This window comes from Monodelphis domestica, chromosome 3, assembly GCF_027887165.1.
Source record: "Monodelphis domestica isolate mMonDom1 chromosome 3, mMonDom1.pri, whole genome shotgun sequence".
In the NCBI taxonomy this organism is placed as follows: Eukaryota; Metazoa; Chordata; class Mammalia; order Didelphimorphia; family Didelphidae; genus Monodelphis; species Monodelphis domestica.
The window spans coordinates 373,648,733-373,669,368 of record NC_077229.1 but is presented as its reverse complement, the minus strand read 5'-3'; the positions used below and the strand labels follow the sequence as shown (position 1 = coordinate 373,669,368).

Here is a 20,636-nt window from a genome sequence, read left to right as displayed (position 1 = left end):
AAATCAAAAGAAAATTAGAAACAGATAATTAGAAAGGAGATCCCACAGTCGGATATCCTAACAGTATTATGATGCCAGCAAAGGAGATGAAAAGATATTTTTAAAAAGTCTCACAACAGGTGCTACACACAAGCAGTTATCAGAGGGAAAGGGATTGTAATCTGTACAGGAGGGCAGAGAGCACTCATCCCTAACAAGCTCCAAGAGTCTTCTTCCCATGGACCATAGGATTGGGCCATCCCCAGGTGAAAAGCAGCCTTTGGAGCTGGAGCATTTTATTCCCTCTCCCAGGGGCTTATCAGGAGAGGGGCAACCCCAGAGCTCGAATGATGCCAGTGTTCCTGCCAAGACCCTTAAGGGGGAGGGTCCTGGCAGTTAAGTCTAAAACTCACTCCCTGCTCACACAGATGAAGGGAGTCACCACTCTGATGGGCTTACAGTTCTACAGAAACATTTAAACACTGAGGCAAATTGTTGAATAAAGACAATGCATTTATTAAGTGCTAGTGACTAGAGACAGAAGGGACCTCAGTTCAATTCTACAGTAGGGAAAGTATCCCATAAATGTAAGAGACAGACACATTTATTGAGATGTATCTATAACATACACAAACACACGTATCTATGATTGTATGTACTTGTAGAGGAGAAAATGGCAGAAGACACAAGGTCTGGTTCAATTCATTCATTTTACAGATGAGAAATTGGCAATCCAGAAGAGAGGAAAAGAGAGGAAGGGATTTGCCCAAGGCCACACAGTGAAGATGAGTAGATGGATTTGAACTCATGTCTCCTGAGTCCAGAGCTAGAGCTCTTTTTACTCTGCCACACTGCCTCCCAGAGACTGAAGAAATTGTGGCATAGCATTGTAATGGAATATTATTGCCAAAAACAAGGTTGAATTAATCCAAATATGGAGGAAACGTGTGAGGTAAGAGTGATGAAAGCAGATTATTATTACTACTAATAGTAGCTGCTGTAGCTGCTCCTAATGATAAATAAGAGTTGGCATTGACATACTTCTTTAAGATTTATAAAACACTTTACAAATATTGTCTCATTTGGTCCTCACAAGAACCCTGAGAGATAGGTGCTATTATTATCTCCATTTTATGGATGAGTAAAGTGAGGCAAATAGAGGTTAAGTGAATTGCCCAGTCAGAGAACTAGTAAGTTTGTATGGCTGGATTTGAACTCAGGTCTTCCTGACTCCATGTCCAGACTCTATCACTGTGCCTATCCAATTGTCTCAGAAAAATGCACATTTGACAACTATTAAAAAAATTAACTCAATAATAACAATATTTAAATAATATTCTCAAAGAATAATAAGAACAACAAAAAACTACATGAATTTTACATCATTATGTGTAATTTTTAAAAATAGAAGTAACATTCAATATTAAAGGAATGACTGAATAAATCATGCAATAAATATGATGCTGAAATATTAAGAGTAATAATAATGAAGATCAAAATAAAATCTGGAAAGACCTAATGAAATAATACAAAGAAAAATCAATAACCAGAACAATAAAGTATACTTTAATTATGCCTCTATACAAGAAGAACAGAGAGTTAGAATAACTGAACAAACTCAGAATGTGGATGGGGGGCTTGAAGGAGTTACTGAAAAGTTGTTAATGATACGTCATGCACTGAGATTAATTTTATTTTAAATTTAATTGTTAATCAAATTTGATTGGATGGTTTCCTGTTCAATAATAAGTTTTTAACAGGGAAAGGGTCTGGACCTGAGAATTTCATTGATTGAGCCTTTACCAATCTTCTGCCTTGGAACCAATATACCGTATTAATTCTAAGATGGAAAGGAAGGGTTAAAAAAACTTAGGAAGATGAGTTTTCTTGATTCCAAGCCTGGCACTCTATCCACCAAACCACCTAGTTACTCTGCCATTGCTCCCTTTTCTTCTCCCCTTCCACCTTCTTATTTGGGGGGGCATGGAATTGAAAGAGGGATCTGAAACTATAATTCCACTGATACAAGGAATACCTAGTTGGCAAATTCCCTCTATCAAAAGAGATGAATCGTTGCTGGGTAACTTAGAGTTGTTCTGTAATATTTATAGCAGCTTTCTTTGTGGTGGTCAAGAACTGGAAATTATGGGAATGTCCATTATTTGGGGAATGGCTGAACAAATTGTGCATATGATTGTGATGGAATACTACTGCACCACAAGAAATAACAAGCAGCTAACTTAAAAAAAATTGAAAGACCTACATGAAATTATGAAGAGCAAAATGAGCAGAGCCACGAAAATGTGTTAATAATAATAATAAATTAATAATAGCACAGAAATATTTTTGAAGAATAAATTGTGTATGTCCACCTCTAGAGACTTTATAAAAAGAAATAAGCTAGACACAGTTTTATATATCCATATATCCTTTTTGCCAAATGATGCCTTCTCTAGTACAGGGAAGAAAGCAAGGGAGGGACATAACTGGGAATTTTAATGTAACAACAAATAAATAGATAAATAAGTTTTCAAAAGACTTGCCTGGGGACATTATCTCCTATTTTTCCTCATTTACTAATATATAAAAGGCAGGAAGAAATAGTGATTTAGGGTGCTTGCTTTGGAGTCAAGTTTGAATTCTGTCACAGACACTGTGACCTTGGACAAATCATTTAACCTCTTTGGTCCTCAGTTTCCCTATTTATAAAAGGCTAAGGATCCCTTCAATCTATGATCCTATAAAACAAGAACTCTGATGTATTACTGACCTAAAATGCAAAAGACTACATCAGCTCTGGTTCTTTTGGTTCTTGAATGACAATAGAACTCCAGTAAATTTATTATCAATGATACCATGTGCTTCTGTATTGAAAAGCACACAATACTAAGGGTAAAATGTGTTCAGACCTAATTCCTGATTTTATTTATGAGGGAATATTCTCATATTGATGTCAAAAGTCTATATCATAATATTTAGATATACCAAAAGTATCGTAAGATTTAGAAGCAGAGAGTACAACAGAAGCTATCTAAGGCAGTCCTCTTCTAGTAAACAGCTGGCCCCAAAGTCAACCTCAGGCTCCCCAATTCCAAATCCGGTACTCTTTCCACCAAGCAAAGTTAACCTCTTTAATCCAGATGTCCTTTGGCTCACTATAATCCTGTTAGAATGATTTCTCTGAATAACTATGTACCACCTTCAAGAAACAAGTGCATAAAGTAAAATCAAGATTGCTTGCAATGTAGTCCCAGGTGAAATGTGCTAGACTTGAGAGTTAGGAAAGAACTGAGTTTGAATTCCATCTTTGACATTTATTAGCTCTGTAATCTCCGGACCCCAGTTTTGCCATCCTAAAAACTGTCCCAGTAGTATCTAATTGATTCATCAGGTTTTTCTGAAGATAAACCCCAGCTAGGTAAAGTGATTTGCAAACCTTAAACTGTTACATAAAACCAAAAGAAAACAAACTGATAATAGAATTAAAACAAAATTTAAATAGTGCTAGTTTTATCTGCTGAAATCCATAATTCCTTGTACACAGAGGTCTCCACCCCTGGTCCCCCATCACTGAAACTGAGTAAATAGTAGCTAATTTATACCCCCTACATGAATATAATTTACTCTAGATACAATATCACTTCTACGCTCTGAAAGAATCATCCACTGGCAATATTCCTTTCTCCTGTCTAAGGAGATTATAATAATAATCTGAAGGATAGGCAATTACAGAGAAAGGGGATGAGGGTGAGAAGGAGCAAACTTACAGAATCATGGAACTTTGGAATTTGAGAGAGATTCGTTATTTTCTAGGGCTGGAACAGTGAGGTAATTTTGCTAATGTTGAATCCATTACATCTCCCAGAGTAGCTAAATTGTATGGATAGACTCTAGAGTAGAATATCTCTTGGGTCCCTTTCTGCCGTAGATCCCAGGAGAAACAAAATCCTCTGGGAGGCTTATTTAGGTCTTTATGTGACAAATTCTTTCCCTGGGGGTACAATGTTACTTAGCTCACCAGAATTTATGAAAAAGATACGCTGCCCCTGGGGATCTATGGGAATTCCTTTTATGTAGTCACATATATTATCTTTCCTTCTGGTCATGCTTGAATTATAATCAACAACTGTTACTTCAGAATAATTTATCATTAACAACCAATTATTCTTTCATTTAAAAGTGACAATGTTATAGAACTCATTAAAACAAGTTATTAAGATGCTCCCCACACTATCCCAATTCTAACATTCTTTTGTCTATGTTCATTCCCTCTGATATTTACTACAACTGATAAACAACTCATACAATTAGCCATCATACTGGTATATCCAAATTATCAAATGTACTGAGGTTCCAAATGTGTCGTCTCGAAGTCAAACCAATTTTTTCCAGTTTTCTGAAAATGATTTATAAAATCATATTTCTGAAATTATATTTTAAAAAAGAAACAGAAGGGAACAATTTACCACCTTATCTTCCTCATCTAGCCATCCATATCTAAAGTATAGACTTCTTAAAAGATACCTCCTTTTATATAAATTGACTGTTAACCAAACATCTCATTTCCATATATACTGGAATGTTGGTACAGAATTGGAGAGGGGGGAATAGGAGCAAACTATATAGTTGAAAAGGAAAGTATTTAACCACATAAACTGATAATCTGGTAAGTAACTTGCAGGCCATCACATTTCCATTTAGCATCAGAAGCACTACCTGAATCCAAATGATTATATTTCTTTTTCTTAGGTCACAGCAAGAAAGTCTTTTATAAAAAATTGATCATTTGAGGAATTCTATAGAGTAACAGACCCTCCCACTAAATATGAAAGCTAATGTTAATAAGACCACTTGTGTTTAAAACAAGGCTGTTTTTGTTCATTTTTATTATACTGAAACCCATTTGCTCAAGTAAGAACTGGAATAAGATATTTTCTTTGCCTAGTTAATATATTTACTTAAAGAATTGCCACAATGGAAATGGAGAATTTTACTATAGATGGAAATTGTTGACATGGGAGGCAAGTGGGGTAATAGTACTGCCAAAAGAAAAAGGAAGGAAAGAAAAAGATGAATTAATCATTTCTTTAAAATGTACAAAAAAGGAAAGAATTAAGTTCCAAAGGAGGCACAAACAGGACATCTTTGAAAGTGATATTTTGAATTTATAATAAACTCCAAAAGGTGGGCAGCTGGGCGGTTCAGTGGATTGAGAATCAGGTCTAGAGATGGGAGTTCACAGTTTTGGATCTTGGCTTCAGACACTTCCTTAGCTGTGTAACCCTGGGCGAGTCACTTAACTAATCCCTATTGTCTAGCCCTAGTCTGCTGTCTGCCTTGGAACCAATACAGAGTATTCATTCTAAGTCACAAGGTAAAAGTTTTCATAATAATAATATATGCTAAAAAAAGGAAAGACAAGGCATATGCACTAGAAAGCTGAAGTTTCCTACCTAATCATCTTTCTCCTTTTTTGTTTTGTATATGGAATAGGTTCTGTCTTCTGTGTATATATGTTTAAGTGTAAAATCTTAAAGAGGAAAATTGGTGGATGTCACCAAATAGACTGTCATGTCACATTTTATCTCACCCACTCCTATAACTGAAACACAATAAAACCTTCAATATGGTTCATTAATGTAGTGCTTACAATTGTCAGAATGATTTCTTTCAAACTATGAACTGCTATGAAAAAAGTTTTTAAAATATAAAAATAAGTTGCTTGATTTGATATGAAATAATTTTAGTAATTCAAGTGGTTCACGAGCATAAACAAGAAATCCTATCTTAAAATACAAAACACCTTAGCTTTCAAACAAGCCTGATTTAAAGTTAAGCTCAGAAACCATAGATTTAAATAATTTTTACACGGGGGACAACAGTAATCTCAACTTTATTCTTAAGGTGGCAAACTATCCTCATTTTTTATCTTAATATATCCACATACAGAAATATATTCTGTCTTAATTATGTTATAGATTTCTAGGAATAGAGAACTAATAAATCTCTCCCTTTATATAAAAGTAAACTAGCTGATCACTCTTTCAGTGTTCTCACATTTATAGATTTATCTAAACAAGTATTTTTGAAGATATCTAATTTTTAATTTAAAAATAATCCACACTAGACCTGTCTTTAAAAGGCAAAGAAAGAAAAAAAAAACATTTCAAGCCTACCTTTCGCCTTGTCCAAAGTCCTCACCTTCAGGCATTTCAGCCTTTTAATAAAAAAAAAAAAAGGAGATGCAACTACAGCACTTCTAAACCAAGGTAATTATTCCAATGATAGGCTCTTTTCAACTGGAGTTAAAGATGTCAATAGGAAAAATACCCAGCCAGAATTCTCCTTTGGAGAAGAGTGCTCCCTGCTCCTCAAGTCAGTGTTTACACACTTCCTGCTGCTCCTGAATGAAGCTCCCAGTCCTGTCTTTGTTATTGGCCCCTTCTATAAATAAACAGGTCTGTCACCTCTTACTCCAAGTACCATGACAGGCAGCTGGGGAGCAAGGGCTGTTCAGCTGCCAAGCATTTCTCTTCAGTCTTGTGAGAAGGCATCACCACCCAGTTATTAACCTTTATTTGGATGACTTCACAGAGGCCTGTTCCTTTTCTTTGCTTTTTTTTTTCCTTTTCTAAACGTGGCAGGGCAGTGAGCCTTAAGAACAGACACATCACAGGTGATCCGAAACTTTAGTGTGGACTATCAAATCTCAAATCCCTCAAGTTGAAGCTGGGAGTTTGGAAGCAAAAGGTGTTGTAACTGTGATAGTACCCAGAAATGTTTGCTCGATGTCACAACCATTCACTTGGCAAAAATGTAGCTGGAGTTGATTTTTTCCCCCTCTCTTACTCCAAGAAATGTCATCACTGTACACTGGTATTTCTTCAGAGGACAGTGTCAGTCGTTTTTCCAAGAAAAATTCACCACTGCAGTATCAGCACCTGAGCTTTCTAACTCAGATAGAATATGTGCCTAGGTATCCACATTTGTTTAACTGGGACAAAATAGGGTCCAGTAAAGTCTTCTCTGACATTGGCAAAGGGCCAATTTGGGAGTCTGAGATGTTTTTAAAGCCCATTATCCCCATACACACACTCCCATTACACTTGTTTGTCATAATTTTTAAGAGTTAAACAAAATAATTTTAATTTTTGTTTCAACTTTTATTTCCCAAAGAGGAGAAACAGATAAACAATAGATTAGAGAAACAGACAGACTGTCAGACATATGCACACATATTTGTTTAAGTGGCCCTGGAAATATCCTATTCAAGATTTTGGACCAAAATAGCATAGAGCAGATAGAGTGATGCTGAACCTTTTGGAGACCACATGCCATGCCTCACCTCCCCCAGACTGCATGTCATGTCCCACCCCTCCACCTGCCTTACCCCAGACAAGGGGGAGAAGAAGGGAGGGAAGTGGTCAAAGCACTCTGCTCAGGGAGGGGAGGGTTGCTGGACAGAGGGGTAGGAAGGCATGGTGAAGAGGGGGAGGGGAACAGTTCCACCCAAGTTCCTATGCCTTTCTAGTAACTAACTCTGGCAGGCAACAGCATGCATGCCCACAGAGGGGTCTCTGTGTGCCATATTTAGCATGTGTGCCATAGGTTTGCCATCATGGGCATAGAGTTTTAGACTAATGAAGTTGCTAAATTACTAATAATTAGAGAAATGCACATTGAAAATAACTCTGAGGTAGCTCCTCATGCTCATCAAACTGGCTAACATGACAGAAAAGGAAAATAACAAATGCTGGAGATGATACAGAAAAATAGGCACTAATAGGTGTTGCTGGAGAAGGGATATAAGTAATAGCAAAATTCTTAAGAGCCAAAGGAGAATGAAGCAAGACTTGTCTAGATCTGTCCCCAATATAGAGACTCCCACAGGAAATCAACAATGAGAAAAGGGAGACCCTAGAATGGCAGTAGGACACAATAGATGAGAAAGCCCTAGGTATTGAAAGACATTCTAGGATTAAGAGGATTATTCCTGGATCCTGCCCCCGAAACTCAGAATTCAAATTGATAAAATCCTTACTTGATCTGACTATTTGATGAAAAAAATATATTTTATATCTTAAGTGAATGTTTATGTCTTTTTTTTTAAACCCTTACCTTCCATCTTGGATACTATGTATTGGCTCCAAGGCAGAAGAGTGGTAAGGGCTAGGCAATGGGGGTTAAGTGATTCACCCAGGGTCACACAGCTGGGAAGTGTCTGAGGCCAGATTGGAACTCAGGACCTCCCATCTCTAGGCCTGACTCTCAATCCACTGAGCCACCCAGCTACCCCCTGAATGTTTATGGCTTTAAAGCATGTACCATTTTATTTATTATTATGCCACTGGATTCCTCAACAGAATCTGCATTTTAATGATCATTGAAGAGATTCCTATGCCGTGATACAATACACAAACCACATGTAGTATGATTGTGTGATACTGAGAGAAATGTTCTCATTCACCTTTCCTTGAAATTTTAAATTACTTCCTACCCCCAGAAATTCAGTTCTGTTGGTAGTAATTTCTGAGGTTTAAAAAAACTGGCAGGAAAGAAAAGTAGGAAAAAGGGAGCATTACAGCTACTTTCAATTACTTAAAGAGTTTTCATAGTAGAAAAGGGATTAAATGACTTCTTCACTTTGGCCCTATATGGCAGAACTAGGAATAATAAGAATTTATGCAGAAATTAATTTTCCCTTCCCCCAACAATTAGAGTAATTCAACAGTGAAACGGGTTGTCTTGGGAGGTTGTAGGTATCCCTCTTTCACTAAAGATTTTCAGGGAAAGATGATCTCTTGTGTAAGTTAAGACTAACTGCCTTCAAAAGTTCCTTTCTAGTTTTTAGATTTTTTGATAAATGTCTTAGGGGGAAAAAACCCCAAACAGTACTTAGCCTTTATAGAATTTATAGAATTTAGAATTTATAGAATGCCACAAATACAAGGGATCATTTTCTCCCTTATTCTTTTGGGTTCTCAGAATTTTGAAATTTGTCTGAAAGTACAAACAATTGCAATAAAATGGCAGCTAGGTGGTGCAGTGTAGAATTGACAGGTCCAGAGTTGGGAAGACTGATCTTCCTGAGTTCAAATTTGACCTCAGATACTAACTAGCTATGTGACCCTTGGCAAATAAGTTAATCTTCTTTGCCTCAGTTTCCTCATTTGTTAAGTGAGTTGGAGTAGGAAATGGCAAACCTTTCCAGTACTTTTGCCAAGAAAAACTCAAATGCAGTTACAAAGAGTTAGACATGACTGAACTACATAAAAGAATTCAGAGAATCACAGAATTATGGAATCTGAAAGTTGGAAGGGACTTCAGCAGCCATCATGTTCAACCTGTACCCAAATGGAATTTGTATTATATAACATAACCATGATTTGGGCATTCAGTCTTCTCACTTGAAGACCTCCAGTGAGGGAGGCCCTGCTACTTTCTGAGGTAGCCATTACTTTTGGAAAAACTCCAAACTAATTGGAAGCTTTCCCTTACAACAAGTTTAGATTAGTCTTTCTTTGACTTTTACCCACTGTTCCTTGTTCTTTCATCTGAGGCCAAAAAAACCCCCAAATTGAATCCCTTTTCCACATCTTGTTGTTCAGTTGTTTCAGTTGTATCCAACTTTTCGTGGCCCCATTTGGGGTTTCTTGACAAAGAAACTAGAGTTTGCCTTTTCCTTCTCCAGCTCATTTGACAGATGAGGAACCTGAGGCAAACAAGATTAAGTTATTTGTCCAGGGTAATGCTCCTAATAAATATCTGAGGCCTGATTTGAACTTTCATCTTCCTCAGTCCAGGTTCTGTACCTTTATGTGTCATACCTCAGCCAACTACTCAACCAACCTTCTTTTCTTCAGCTAAAAATCCCCATTTGCTTCAACTCATCAATCTTCATATGACATGTTCTTGTTGACCTTTTACATCATCCTAAATTCCCACCTCCAAACCCTCCCCCGCTTATCAATGTCCTTCCCAGAATACTGCATACAGAATAAGTACGCCAGATGCAGCGTTCCCAGAGCAAAGTAGCTGTTTGTGAGAATCAGACCCAGATTAGATATCTTCTTCATTGGTTCCTCCAATTTTGAAAGACAAAACCAGGGAAGAAATTAATACCTTCGTTGCTTTTGGAAGAGAAAGCTCTTGATTTCAGGATAACTGAAGTGCCCCCAAAACACTTTATCATGCCTCAGGAGCAAAGATGATCTGGAGAACACTCTAATGACAAGATTGCTCCTGTTTCTGCCTCTGGTGGTCTTATAACCAATTTCTTCCCATCCTGTCTCTCTAGCACCTAGAATTCTTCATATCTTAATACAGAATATTAAAACTATCATATTGATGTATTATTATACAGTATAGAATATTAGTATTACATATTAATATAGAATATCAAGATTATTATAATGTATAATCTCAATATAAATGTTAAGATTATTATATATTAATATATATTAAAATATAGTAATATATTTTTTAAAAAGAAAAGAAAAGGAAGGGATGTATACCCTCGAGGGGAGGCTTTTTTTTTCTCCACTTTTTCTCTAGTGCCAGCCTCTATCACAATATATAACACTATTCTGTTCTCATCCTTTTTTTGGCATATAATTACTATAGCCTTATTGTTTTAGCTAGCTCAGATGGCATAGTATGGTATCATACCAGGCTTTTAATCTTAAGGTGATCAATTCAAACTCATGTTAAATATTCATCTCGTAATAATTAGCATGTACATAGCACTTTAAAGTGTGTAAAGTGCTTCACAGACATAATCTCATTTGATCCACATAACAACCCCATCCAGTATTGTGTCAGATACTATTATTCCTGAAGCTTAAAGAGTTTAAGTGATTTGCCCATGTTGGCACAACACTGGTTAAGTGCTGAGGGTACAGTTCAAACCCAGGTCTTACTGATTGTGTCCAGGGCTCTATTACACCACACTGTCTCTTATTTGATTCTTAGATTTTATTATTTGTGTCTCAGAGTTGTTGCAAGGAAGAGCATTGCTAAGTATAAAGTGATATTTAAATGTAACCTACAAGTATTATGCAGAGTTCAAAGAAACAATTTGAACAAAATGCACTATAACATTTTGGGGTGCGTAGACTTTAGCTAATATTGTATATCTCATTTCAAAAAGAGCTGTAGAGCCTTTAAACAGCTGACTACACAACCTGGCTATAATTATCTCACGGTACTCCTCACAGCCCACGTAAACCAGTTTAAGAACTAAATCCTAGATTTAAACACAAGGTGTGTGTGTGTGTGTGTGTGTGTGTGTGTGTGTGTGTGTGTGCTTAAACCACTAGTTTATCTGTTTTAATCAGAGATCCTGGTCTTTTAAAATGGAAGGGATCTTAGAAATCATTTAATTCAACAGAAGAGGAAACTAAGGTCTAGAAAGATGAAGGAAGCCCAAGGTCATTCAAGTCATAAGTGAAAAGAACCAGAGTCCAAACTTGGGTTTGTAGACTCCAAATCCAAGACTCACTACTCTGCATTCTACCACATAATGGAAGTTTTATTTCACAATTAAGAGCTTACCAACGTGGCTAATTATTTATCAAGAATATTTTGTTGCTGTTTGTTGAATGTTTAATGAATGAAGAACTGAAAGAACTCAGTATTTAGCCAGCAAAAGGAATGGGTAAGGGAAGCATAATAGCTGTCTTCAAAGAAGAGTAGAGAGTTTAAACGTATGATGGATATTTCAGTACTGAGGGCAAAATTCAGGACAATAAAGGGAAGTTATAAGAAATTTATTATGAAGAATTTTTTAATGATGAGAGAGTTGTTCAAGAATACAATAGGCTAGATGATAAAGCCAGGAGTTTCCTTTAAGTGGAAAAGCTTTCAGCTAGGGATAGTTAACCCATTATTTGTGAGGGACTTTACAATTCTTGCATGGGGAAGAAGATTGGATTAGATCCATTTCAATTCAATTCAATTAATAATTCATGAAGTGCCTACTACCTGGAAGACTTTGTGCTAGATGCTGGGGGAGAAAAGATGCAAAACAATACCACCCAAAGGGGTAGGGATTTAGAAACTGAAGGTAAAGATTATAATGATAATTTTCAGATGGCTGCATATTACATACTAGAATCTGCTTGCTTTAAAGATATGGAAATGAAGGTCTCAAAAGGTTGGCCTCTAGGTTCCTTCTAATTCTAAAATTCCATGAATCTACTTTTACTAAACTGAAAGGATTATTATTGGACATTATGACTCATATTTTTCATATGTCAATGATGCAACAAAAAGGAGTAATATTTTCTTGTAACCAGTTATAATTTTCTGTTATAACACTTGTTTTGTGAGACTAGGAATTTACCAAATGAAAAGAAGAATGCTGCTAAGAAAGCGACCCCCTAAATTCTAGTTCCAATACAATTAGACTACTTCAAACACTGAGTTACACTGGGGAATCCATATTCATGGCTTCCTTGAGTAGTTAGAGCACTGAAGGGAAAATCCTATCCCACATGTTCTTATCCAAATTAGACTTTAAGAAAGATCAAGCTCCAGCTGATTGAGGGATCTCAAAGAAGATGAAGTTTGTAGTTGACCTATTCCTGAAGGTATCCATCAGATCACTATCAGAAATAGTAATACAGTCAGTTCAACTTGGAGAGGCTGATGATTATAGTGAATCTTTCAGGCTTCAGTTAAAATAAGTCTCTGTAGAAAAGTTCTAGAAATCCTGAGACTCTCTGAACTGTATGAACAGATTTCAAAGTCAACCAAGCAGCATCACCCAATACTAACAGCACGGCACCACTGACAAGCTCCCAATTCTCACCAATATTTATTTTAGGAAGAACCTGGCTCCAGATAGAACATCTCATCAGCTACTGGCATTTGCTTTCATTCTTACATAGTCTATGAGATGAACTAAACTCAGCTTCTAACTACATTCCAATGGATGTAAAACTGTTTTGCTTGTCTGGAGTTTCCCAACTTACTCTTACCTCTCTCTCTCTCTCTCTCTCTCTCTCTCTCTCTCTCTCTCTCTCTCTCTCTCTCTCTCTCTCTCTCTCTCTCTCTCTCTCTCTCTCTCTCTCTCTCTCTCTCTCTCTCTCTCTCTCTCTCTCTCTCTCTCTCTCTTCTCTCTCTCTCTCTCTTTCTCTCTCTCTCTCTCTCTTTCTCTCTCTCTCTCTCTCTCTCTCTCTCTCACACACACACACACACACACACACACACGTTAAATTCTTAGTTTTAATTGTTCCAGATGAGGAAGGATGCTGAAGGAGTCTGGGAATTAGATTTGCATCTCCTTCCTGTGAATTGGATATTTAGGTGACTTTCTAAAGCCTCAACATAACATAATTACTTAAAAGGTTTCTCTTGCCACCAAGGAGTGACTCAGTATTGAGAAGAATCTCATCTGTTTTCTTTAGGATTTGTTTTATGACTGACTCATTTACTAACTGAAATGATGAAAATATTTCCTTAGGAAATCAGTTAACTGTGTGTCAGTGACTGAGACAAGGATCTGAATGTTCTTCCATAATTCTAGGTCTTAGGTAGGAATAAGCAATCAATTCAAAGCATAAATACTAGAATAACCAAACCACTAAGATGTGCGCTAAAAAATCAAAACAACTCTGAGGTACCACCTCACACCTAGCAGATTGGCTAACATGACAGCAAAGGAAAGTAATGAATGCTGGAGGGGATGTGGCAAAGTTGGGACATTAATTCATTGCTGGTGGAGTTGTGAACTGATCCAACCATTCTGGAGGGCAATTTGGAACTATGCCCAAAGGGCGATAAAAGACTGTCTGCCCTTTGATCCAGCCATAGCACTGCTGGGCTTGTACCCCAAAGAGATAATAAGGAAAAAGACTTGTGCAAGAATATTCATAGCTGCTCTCTTTGTGGTGGCCAAAAATTGGAAAATGAGGGGATGCCCATCAATTGGGGAATGGCTGAACACATTGTGGTATATGTTGGTGATGGAATATTATTGTGCTAAAAGGAATAATAAAGTGGAGGAATTCCATGGAGACTGGAACGACCTTCCAGGAAGTGATGCAGAGCGAGAGGAGCAGAACCAGGGAAACATTGTACACAGAGACTGAAACACTGTGGTACAATTGAATGTAATGGACTCCCCCATTAGTGGCAATGCAGTGATCCTGAACAATTTGGAGGGATCTACAAGAAAAACCACTATCCACATCCAGAGGAAAAACTGTGGGAATAGAAACACAGAAGAAAAACAATTGGTTGATTACATGGGTCGAGGGGATATGGTTGGGGATGTAGACTCTAAATGAACATCCTAGTGCAAACATCAACATGGAAATAGGTTCTGATCAAGAACACATGTAAAACCCAGTGGAATTTCGTGTCGGCTCTGGGAGGGGTTGAGGGGAGGGAGGAATAGAATATGATTTTTGTAACCAAGGAATAATGTTTGAAATTGACCAAATAAAATATTAAAAAAAAAGATGTGTGCTAAAAGACTCATTCTCTAATCTCCATTCTCAGTTGCTACAAGGGGAAGGGAAAAGAAATCCTAAAAGGAGACAGTTGTGAAAAAGGAGTACTTTTGAGAAGATCCAACTAGGTTGGCCATTCCTATTCCATAGATATTTATGTAAGAGATATAATTATGTCCATTATTAAATTAATGCTTCTTAAAATGAGAGCTACCCATGATGTTTACTTTAGTACTTTTAAAAATACTACTTAGACTTTAAAATTTTTTATAGTTTTAAAATACTAATTTTACACCAATGTGTGCTCAGCTTTGCTTTTATTTCAGGATCCAGAGTCAGGATTAACTCATTTCTTCAAAGCTTGACTGATTCTCTTCTGTGACAGAGAATATACATGGAGAAAAGAGTCCTTTGACTCTCTTTGACATTCTCCTTTTTAAATCCTTGGCATCCTCATGGACAACCCTGCATGAAAGTGGAGGGGACCCAAATTATTTCATCTCTCAATTTCTACTCGAGGCATATTCCCTTTGGACTGTACCCTCTGTGCAACTGAGCTGCTTTACTCAAAAACAGGAGAGAAAAGTGACTTCTTAGTCATAGCTGGCAAATTAGCATAGGTTATGAGTGGTAACTTCCTCTAAATCTGCTTCAGGGGTGGGGGTGGCACTAGTCTCTATTTTATAGTGCTATAAAGAACACAGGAGTAATTTATTTTTCTAAGATTCTAAATGAGATATATATGTATGGCTCTTTTTAGGGAGTAGAAGGTACCTTATTTTCTAAGAACATGTTGATAAAATAATCCCCCGGCCTTACTGATCTATGTTGCCAATAGAAAGGGTATGGAAATAAATTTTATTTCTTTGCTTCTCTCAGAACTTCTGACCTATAGTAGTCTCTTTCATTTCATTTATATTTATAAATGTAACTGATGTTTATATTTTAACTAGTTGTGATGGCCATGAAAGTGGACCAACAATGATATTTGAACATGCACCACTGTAATGGATCTAAAGTATTAAAAACCTGTGCCTTCTTCAAGGATTAGGAGAGGGGGAGATTACATAGGAGGTTAAATTTACTAATAAGAATTCATGCTGACTATAATAAGGGCTTTTAAAGATAGAGTCTAGCCAATATTACTTTGTTATAAATATGCTGAGCTGACTGTGTGTCAGGGTGAAAGTCAGTGGTCTGATGATAAAAATAGGTAAACTTTAAAAATAAAGTATTTTTCTGCCTTTCCATCTCTTTTATTCAGACTGAGAAAAAAAAGAAAGAAAAGAAAAGATCAAACAAAGAGAAATCTAACAGCCTACATTTTGGCCATTTCTGTCATAAGAGGTAAAAAGAGGTCAAGTTCTCTCTCTTAGGTGTGATAAATCTCACACACTCACACATTCCCATACCCATTAGTGAATGCACTAGGCAAAAACGTAGACTATGGGAGCTGAAAGGGATCTTTTAGGCCATCTAAGCTCAATCTTCATTTTATAGATAGTAAGCTGAGACCCACTCAGAGAGGAGGTCATTTCTGTGTATCTGGATTTTAAACAAATTACCTTGTCTGACCTCTTGCCCCGTGAATTTGCCCACATGCAAACACAAATAACTATACCAGAAACATGCAGACTTTCGTTTCCCACCCTCTCTTTCCTTTCATTCCACCCCGCTACAGATTCTAGTGCTCAGATTCCTTTTCTGGGTTGGCTATTGTGTGAACCAAAGGCTGATCTAGGTAGGAAACTGGGGGAAGATGAAAACAAGGGCACTTCAGCAACAGGGTGCTTGGGGAGTCACAAAAGCAAGCCAGAAAGAACCATGGAGGGTATGGAACTGTAAGTGAGGCAAAATCTACCGGGCAGGGCTATAGGAGCTAAAACCAAAAGGTAAGGAGCAGGAGGGGTCAGAAGGTAATTAGAAAGCGGGAAACTAGGTAGCTCAGTGGATTGAGAGACAGGGCTAGAGATGGGAAGTCATGGATTCAAATCTGGTCTCAGACACTTTCTAGCTATGTGACCCTGGGCATGTCACTTGACCCCCATTGCCCAGCCCTTACCACTCTTCTGCCTTGGAACCAATACACAGTATTGATTCTAAAATGGAAGGTAAGGGTTTAAAAAAAATAAAAGTAATTGGAAAGACAGTGGAGGTAGATCCGGACCCCCAATATATAGGGCTGAAGTGCTGGATTGATAAAAAGTCTAGCAAAAAAGCTCTTAAATAAATGTGATCTCAATAGTTTCCATATCACTTATTTTGTGGTTTCAAAATATTGTATGTTATAATTCCTTTATCATTTTTGGAATCTGTGTCTAAGACTCAGTAACTGATGTACGTAGGAAAAGTTAAAATCTAAATTAAAAGTAACTTTTACAGTTTCACTTTGAGGGACTATTGGATTAAAGTTGTACAGGACATGAGAGGAGATGAAAAGGCCTATGACAATGGGTTCAGGGCAAAGAGAGCACTTAGGAAATATTCTGAAGGATAAAGAGTATAGAGTTCATTAACAATTGGACACAAATGTAATGTTGACTCCAAACCATATTCCCAATGACAACAAAAGATCCAAATCTTTTTCTCTTTTCTCAAACCTCCAGCTCTGCTCATACTGAAATGTCTCTTAGGAGATGATGTCCCCTTTTACTTTACTGAAAAGACTGGGAACATCCAATATGACCTCCTGGATCATGTACCACCTTCACCTCAAAACCACCTACATTTTTACCCATCCCTTTGTTCTTTTACTTAATTCTATTTTAGTCATCAAATATTTATCAAGCATACCTTTTCAAGGGTCAATTAAAATGCTACCTCCTGCATGAGGTCTTTCCTAAGCCCTTCCCAGTTGCTTCCACTTCCTGCAAATTACCTTGTGTGTGTGTGTGTGTGTGTGTGTGTGTTGTATCCACAATTTGCATGTATGCATATTGTTTCCAGGAGCACAATAAAGTCCTTAGAGGGAAGGGACTATTTTATTTTTCTTTTTAGCTCATAATAATGTATGTTTTATTCATAATTTTTATTTTCCATTACTCTGAACTTAATAGACACAGACACGAAAATTTCTATAAAAAGAACATAAGAAGGGCAGCTAGGTGGCTCAATAGATTGAGAGCATGGCTTAGAGATGAAAGGTCCTGGGTTCAAATGTGACATCAGATACTTCCTACCTGTATAACCCTAGGCAAGTCACTTAACCTGCATTTCATAGCCTTTATTGTGCTTCTGCCTTGGAACCACAGTATTGATTCTAAGATGGAAAGTAAGGGTTAAAAAAATAGGAATGCATATGAAACTGGAAATCTATTGCATACAACTTTTAAAAATGTATAATAAAATAATTTCAGAGCTATCCTGCTTGTCTAAGTCTCTCTGAACCTGCTTTATCTTCTCTGCAATATTATTCTTTTTAGTTCAGTCCCTTTCCTCCCCATACTAGAGAAGGCATCATCCAGCAAAACACATAGATTATGTCTTTCATGTTTCCACTTCTCAGTTCATTCTCTGGAAGTAAGCATTCACAAGTTATTCTTCAAATATCAAATTTGTAGCTGTATACAACGTTCCCTTGATTCTACTCCTCATTATCCCATGTAATTCTTTCCAAGTTTAAAAAAAATTTAATCTACTCATCATTTCTTACAGTGCAGTAGTATTCCATTACAACCATTTACTACAGTTTGCTTAGCCATACCCCAATTGATGGGCATCCCCTCAATTTCCAGACCTTTGGCACCACAAAGAGAGTTGCTATACGTACTTTGGAGCATAGGGGTTTTTTTTTTCCCCTTCTTCCCTGATCTCCTTGGGAAACAGTCTCAGCTGAGTCTAAGGGTATGACACAGTTTTATAGATCCCTGGGCCTAATTCCAAATTGATCTCCAAAATTATCAGTTCACAGGTCTACCAACAGTATATTAGTGTTCCCACTTTTCCACATCCCCTCCCAACATCTGTCATTTTAGCCAATCTAGTGGATCTGAGATGATACCTCAGATTTGTTTTAGTTTGCATTTCCCTAAATCAGTAATGATTTAGAGCATTTTTTCATATACCTGTATGTGGCTTCAATTTCATCTAAAAACTCTCTATTCATATGTCTTTTGCTTTTTTTTTTTTTTACCAATGGAGAGACGGCTTTTATTCTCATGAGTATGATAAAGTTCTCTGCATATTTTCAATATGAGATCTCTATTCAGGACACTATGAAAATCCCCCTCCCCCAATTTTCTGCTTTCCTTCTAATCTTGGCAGCACTTGTTTTATTGATACAAAACCTTTTCAACTTAATGTACTCAAAATTATCCATTTTATACCTAGCAATGCTTTCCATCTCTTGTTTACTCATAAATTCCTCTCCTCTTTATAAATCTGATAGATAATGTTCTCCATTCTTCTAATTTGTTTATAATATCTCCTTTTATCATGTATCCATATCTTAGTCAATGATATATGATACTTTTCAGAGGATGTGATCTGACATTCTTGATGTACACAATTTTTTAAAATAAAAATTTATTATTCTATATATTTATAATCTTTGATTACATAAATATGTCTATTTACCCTATGTACTCAACCAAAAATAGCTTTGTTGAAAGTCATGGTGATTAATGATTTATAACAGATGGATTAAGTGGTTACATTCCCACACTCCCCCCCTCAAAAAACCCTTTTTAAAAATGAGAATTTTAAAATATGAAAATAAAATCATGAAGAATGTAGAAATCATGCCCAAAGTAGTAACCTAAAAGAGAAGACCTTACTTATAGTGGTGATTTCTAGAACTCAACCTTATCTGGTTAAGGAATGGGAGAAGTTTTTTTTTTATTATTGCATTTGGCTTAATCTCTGGAAAAGGTTGCAGGCTTTAATTAGCAGCTTGATTCTTTGCAGTTAGGATAAATATTGTGTTGCTATGACTGAAATCACCCTGTGCCATGTAGGTCATCTTCTCATATTATTAGCCCCTTATCATATCATGTGCAAATCAAACTAACAGCACTAGGTGCTAATATGGAAATTCAGCCTATCAAACCATTGTTTTCCTATATCAAGATTGGACTTAATCTAGGTAGAAGATCTACAGATTTAGCCTCATAGCCAAAACTCTTACAGATGTTTTAATTTACATTCAGTCATATATTTAAAAAACTTAAGAATGTAGATAAAACTTATTTCAAATTATGACTTTAATTGTGCTTATCATCTACCAATTATAGTAACACTTAAAATATAAAATATGGCAAAGAGGCAGCATAGGATAGTAGATTGAAAAGGTGTTCTCAAAGCCTTCATTTAAGTCTCATACTTTGACAAAGACTGATAGGAAGTCCCTTAATCTTTCAGTGATTCAAGCAACTCTCTATGACTATAAATACAGAGAGAGCACAGACTTTTTTTCAGGACAGGAAGTTCTCTCATTGAGAAGTTTTCTTAAACCAATGAAACCACAGATCTATCTATCCCTAGCCCTAACTTAAATTATATGTGCATAATAACTGAAAGCTGAAAACAGTATGCACTAAAACTTCTTCTGAGAATTAAGACTTAGAGACTCAGTATTCCCCCATTGCCACATTAATTGCCACATTAATTAATAATGTTTAATTAATTTTCAAGTAGGTAGGCTGAGCCTATAGAATAAATATGACAACCCCACCTAAATGAATTTACTTATTCAGTGCCATGCCAAATATGAAAAAAATTATTTTATAGAGCTATTAAAAATATCAAAGCTCATCTGGAAGAACAAAAAGATGAAGAACAAGTTAATCAATGAAAAAACAATGTGAAGGAAAGTGGTTGAGCAGTATCAGATCTCAAAGTGTATTACAAAGTGGTAATCATAAAGACAATCTCATATTGGCTAAGAAACAGAGTTGTGGATCTGTTGAACAGATGAGAGACACAATACAGAATAGTAAATGACAGAGTAATTTAGTGTCAAAGATCCAAACTTTTGAGACAAGAACCCCATCTGACAAAAATTGCTAGGAAAACTAGGAAACACTTTGGCAGAAACTAGATATACACCAATACCTCACACTGTATATCAAAATGAGGTCACAAAATGGGTACATGATTTAGACAGAAAGGGAGATATAAAGAAATTGGGGGAGCATTCAACATTTTACCTGTCAGAACTAGGGATAAAGAAAAAATTTATAACTAAACAAGATAGAGAATTAT

The 20,636-nt window shown here is 36.5% G+C and overlaps 1 protein-coding gene across 3 annotated transcripts in view; it reads right to left on the bottom strand.

Moving 5' to 3' along the window:
- RETREG1 (reticulophagy regulator 1) overlaps positions 1-20,636 on the bottom strand; it is a 191,944-nt gene that overhangs the window by 46,144 nt on the left and 125,164 nt on the right. Inside the window, exon 1 of one of the 3 annotated variants that reach the window (XM_007486835.2) lies at positions 6,156-6,867. The exons of the other annotated variants lie outside the window; for them this stretch is intronic. Coding sequence (XP_007486897.1) covers positions 6,156-6,190 — 35 coding nt within the window. The 5' untranslated portion in view covers positions 6,191-6,867. Of the gene's footprint in view, positions 1-6,155; positions 6,868-20,636 lie in introns of those variants that run through there. 3 annotated transcript variants of the gene reach the window in all.